This window comes from Epinephelus moara, chromosome 18 (genome assembly GCF_006386435.1).
Source record: "Epinephelus moara isolate mb chromosome 18, YSFRI_EMoa_1.0, whole genome shotgun sequence".
NCBI classification, from domain to species: domain Eukaryota; kingdom Metazoa; phylum Chordata; class Actinopteri; order Perciformes; family Serranidae; genus Epinephelus; species Epinephelus moara.
Genome location: NC_065523.1, coordinates 2,772,540 through 2,776,865, shown reverse-complemented (window position 1 = coordinate 2,776,865; position 4,326 = coordinate 2,772,540). Strand labels below are relative to the sequence as shown.

The following is a 4,326-nucleotide window of genomic DNA, read 5'->3' as shown; positions in this document are numbered from 1 at the left end:
TAAACAAGGTTAATTCAAAGTGCTTTCCATGAGACATAAAGTCATCAAGGGTCCAGTGTGGGATTTATTGCCATCTGCTGGCAGTAACGGTGTAGTTACCTTCAAATGAGCCATTTATATCTACATACAGAGTGGATCCTCTTCCACAGAGATCACCATGTTGTTTTTACAGTAGTCCAGAACAAATAACCCAAACACTGACTCTAGAAAGGGACATTTGTGTTTTTGTGTCAGCCATCATAGTTCTCCTACTTCCTTGGCACACAGGAGAAGTTTCAGTTCTGCAACCTCACCACTAGATGGCACTAAATCCTACACACTGAACCTTTAGGACTCAAGTATTTTATAAACCACTTCTCTGACACACAGGAGGCCATGTTAAGATCTAAAAACTGGACTAATGTGGTCTCTCCTGGTCTTAGTGAGGACTCTAGCAGCAGCACTCTGAACCTGACTTGTTAAGACAGCAGACTGCAGTTTTCAGGGAGTAGAGAAGTGACATTTGCAGACCAGGGGTCGTATTCACAACCATCCTGAGAACCCTCTCAGAGGACTCCTTACTCAGCCTAAACATTTCTAACGAAGAGTCCGAGCTTCAGAGTGATTTGATGTGGAACATAAAGATCAAAGTCCTCGACATAGATCAAAACAGGTTGAAATGAATGTAAAGCAAAGTGACCTCATCAGTTAATCAAACTGTTCTACATTCAGTCAGGAATTAAAACATTAATGTGTGTGATAAACCGGCAAATGACAATTATGTTTTAACACAAAAAGCAAAGAGAAAATGAGAAAAAATCTAATTCTTTCTTTTTCTAATTTCAAATCTGTTGGATCCCCTTTTGCACCTTTTCATCATTTACAATTGATTGTCTAAACCACGTTTTAGAAAGTCTGCTGTTTGTCTGTGTGGCTAAGATAACGTCTTCTTATTTATAAATGTCTGTAATAATGTAATCTGTGTCTTACCTTCACTGTAAGCAACCAGCTCTGAAAATCTGTGTCTTACCTTCACTGTAAGCAACCAGCTCTGAAAAAAAAAATGGCGCTGTGTTTGAACATAGAGAGGAAGTGGTCGGCCTTTCAGCGGGTGATGCTCTTCTCATGGTGCATATGACTTCTCATTAACCCTTTCATTAACTCACATCATCACACCAAGCCTTAATCCACGACCCAGTATTTACAAACAAGTCAATATGCACCAACATTATAACACTGTACACTAAGGAGGCACCATGCATCAGTGGCTGATATGTTACTGACCAGTAAATAAGAACATTTGATTATTGTCTCTTCTGATAACGGAGCTGAGTCTTGGGAAGCACCTTGCACAAGGGCGGGGCTCAGATACACACACACACACACACACACACACACACACCACAGACGCACACAGCAGACAGCAGAGCACAGGAAATGAAACTAACGTTTTTTTGGCAACAAATCTGCTCGTTACCCACGAGAGCAACAGAATCTGCCAATCTGCTCGTTACCCACGAGAGCAACAGAATCTGCCAGTGAGAGACACAGAAACACTTCATCAAACATACTCTCATATTTAACATGAACCAATGGTACAGTCCTGGTTTTGTTAATGCCACACATTTTGGAAAACTGGTGTGGAAAAAACAGGAAGCATGGAACTGACCTTAACTGAACTCTGCTTTTAGATTGAAGGCCCTTAAAGGTTAAAGGTTGTATTCCTCTTTTTGGACTGTTAAATGGACAACAAAAAACTGAAGATGTCACCTTGGGCTCTGGGACCTTGTGCTGCATGCATCCCATAATAATATCTGATCCTAACAGACAGGATTTTGCAACTGTCATCACAGTGACAAACATTGCATCCTCTGTGGCTGCAAGGTCAACAAGATATTACCTTTTTCATGGTGCAGAGTAATTTAACAGGAACTTTGACTTGCGTGTGTAACCAACACCTTTTTCACTACACTTTGCTCTGACAGGAAATAAATATTAAGGGTGTTCATAACCACAAGCACAAGATGGGCAACACAAGTGAATCCTGCAAAATGTGTGAACTAAAGTTTGCTCATGAAGAACAAAACACTGCAACTGGTGCGACATTTCAACGTATCAAGAACATGAATGAGCACCCCACAGATGACATCACATCCTCAACATGCAGTCACATAATTAATGTAAAGTTATGGAGGTGAGCTTTAGGAAAACAAGGTGTTTGGTGAGCACGAACCTTGAAATGACTCAAAGTTCACACAGTTCTGAGCACAGGTCTCGAGGGGAAAATCTTGGGGTAAAGTCCGGGTTTTTGTGACCCATCCACCGCCCCAACCTGCCTCCATTCAATACTGCATGGGACTGCTTCTTTGCATCTGATCGCAGCCTTTCAGATTTGTGGGATACACGAATTTGGGTGTGTCATTTTCGTAGGAAAACGTATGAACAGTTTTGGGCATTTCCAATTTGTTACATTACTCATACCCTCTGAATGAGGTACACGAGTCCAAAAAGCTTTTAATATCTCAATATTAGTTTGGTACAAGATGCTCAGTGCAGCCAAGATGACTTTTACAAAAACTTTTGGAAGTGTTCAATTTTTGGTCAGACTGTTTAATTCCTTTCCTCCGATGAATTTCATCCAATGTATACCACACATGGCATGAATAAAGCCTCCCCCTGTGCTCTCTGGTTTCTACTCTTTCAGTGAGAACGATGGAGACTCTGTGAACCCCAGAACCCCCCGGCCTCTGACCCTGTGCCTCCACAAGCGGGACTTCCTTCCTGGACACTGGATTGTGGACAACATCATAAGTGCCATGGAGCGCAGCCGGCGGACCATCTTCATCCTCTCTGAGAATTTTGTCCAGTCTGACTGGTGCCGCTACGAGCTGGACTTCTCCCACTTCCAGCTTTTTGATGAGAATGCCGCCGGAGACGCGGCCATCTTGATCCTGCTGGAACCGCTGTCCAAGGACGACATCCCCAAACGCTTCTGCAAACTGCGCAAACTCATGAGCTTCACCACCTATCTGGAGTGGCCTCAGGACGAGGAGAGGAGCGGGGAGTTCTGGAGGAGTCTCCGTAACGCTTTGAGAGGAGATGACGAGGAGGATGACTGAGGGGGAAGACAAGGTGAGGGTGAGGAAGAGTCAACGCAAAAGGACAAGACAAATGTGGAGTGAAGAAGAGAAATATTAAGGAGCAGGACTGCTTGAACAGGAAAGATTAGAAGCCATGGAGGAGTAGGACGGAGGAGATGAGGTGTAAAAGAAGACTGTGGCGGAAGAGTAAACGATGTAGATGAAGAGAGGAATGTCGCAGATGAGATGAAATTTTTTGCCAAAGTGGGCTGAAAGACAAAAACTTGCAGGGTCACAGTATACTTCATATAAAGCTTGTTTTGTTTTGTCTCACATCTCGTCCTCACACACTTTTGCAACGTTGGAAACGAGAGAGAACGTATCTGAAAATTTCTGTAACTTTCTGAAACCGACATTCTGACTTTCACACCCACTTCATGCAGTGGTGCTTTTGAAATGACCGCTCTTTGTCAACTCCAACTTATGTTTGGGGGGGACAGGGGGGACATGACTCCCCCTTCAGTAAAGCTGTACCCCCCCTAGAATAATTTGAGACACAACTAATAATTTTTGAACAATGCAGTAGTATTTATTGAAAGCACAAGCGGTGCTCATTATAATCGCGCAATAATGTGCTAATTAAATCTTAAAAGATTGAGCCCCCCCCTCCCATTCCTAGTAGTGGTATATCCCACACTCTTTCCAACAGGCAGGGCTGCTTGGCAGCAGTAGCAGCAGAGTGTGGCTGGACCCACTGCCCACATCGCGCACCGAAGGGTAAGATGTTCATTCACACAGACACAGTTGAACTTACACAAGTTACAACACATCCCATTTACTGTTACAACAAGCCCCAGGCCCAGGCTGATAATATAAACTGTCTGCAACATTTCTCCTGCATTGTTCAAAAGCCTACTCAATTACGAGTGCTGCTAAGCTAAAAGCTAATCATTAAGCTCAGAGTTTAGTGATAGAGAGGACAGGAGAGAAAGAAGAGGGAGAGGACAGGACAAGAGCAGTCAGTGGCGGAGCGGCGCGTACCTAATGGGTACCTGTCTGTAGGCTCTCCACCTGTCAGTGAGGCAAACATGAAAGACGTGCAGTTTAACCGACAAGGAGCGGTCATTACGCGCAACTATTACGCACGGTTGTGAGGTGTGCAGCGGCAGATCTCACAGCACACTGTTTATAAACCAGTTTACCAGTTTAATTGCAGGAAATGTTTAGTTAAGCCATTTCTCATAAGTATAGACATTCACTCTGCCTG

The 4,326-nt window shown here is 43.7% G+C and overlaps 2 protein-coding genes across 4 annotated transcripts in view; one reads left to right on the top strand and one right to left on the bottom strand.

The window, feature by feature from the left end:
• dus1l (dihydrouridine synthase 1-like (S. cerevisiae)) overlaps positions 1-4,326 on the bottom strand; it is a 75,786-nt gene that overhangs the window by 47,098 nt on the left and 24,362 nt on the right. The window lies entirely within an intron of this gene.
• On the top strand, positions 2,168-3,485 carry LOC126405436 (toll-like receptor 2 type-2). The gene is made up of 2 exons (XM_050069164.1): positions 2,168-2,173; positions 2,649-3,485. Exons 1-2 carry the CDS (start codon positions 2,168-2,170, stop codon positions 3,096-3,098), a joined length of 456 nt encoding a protein of 151 aa, XP_049925121.1. The 3' UTR covers positions 3,099-3,485.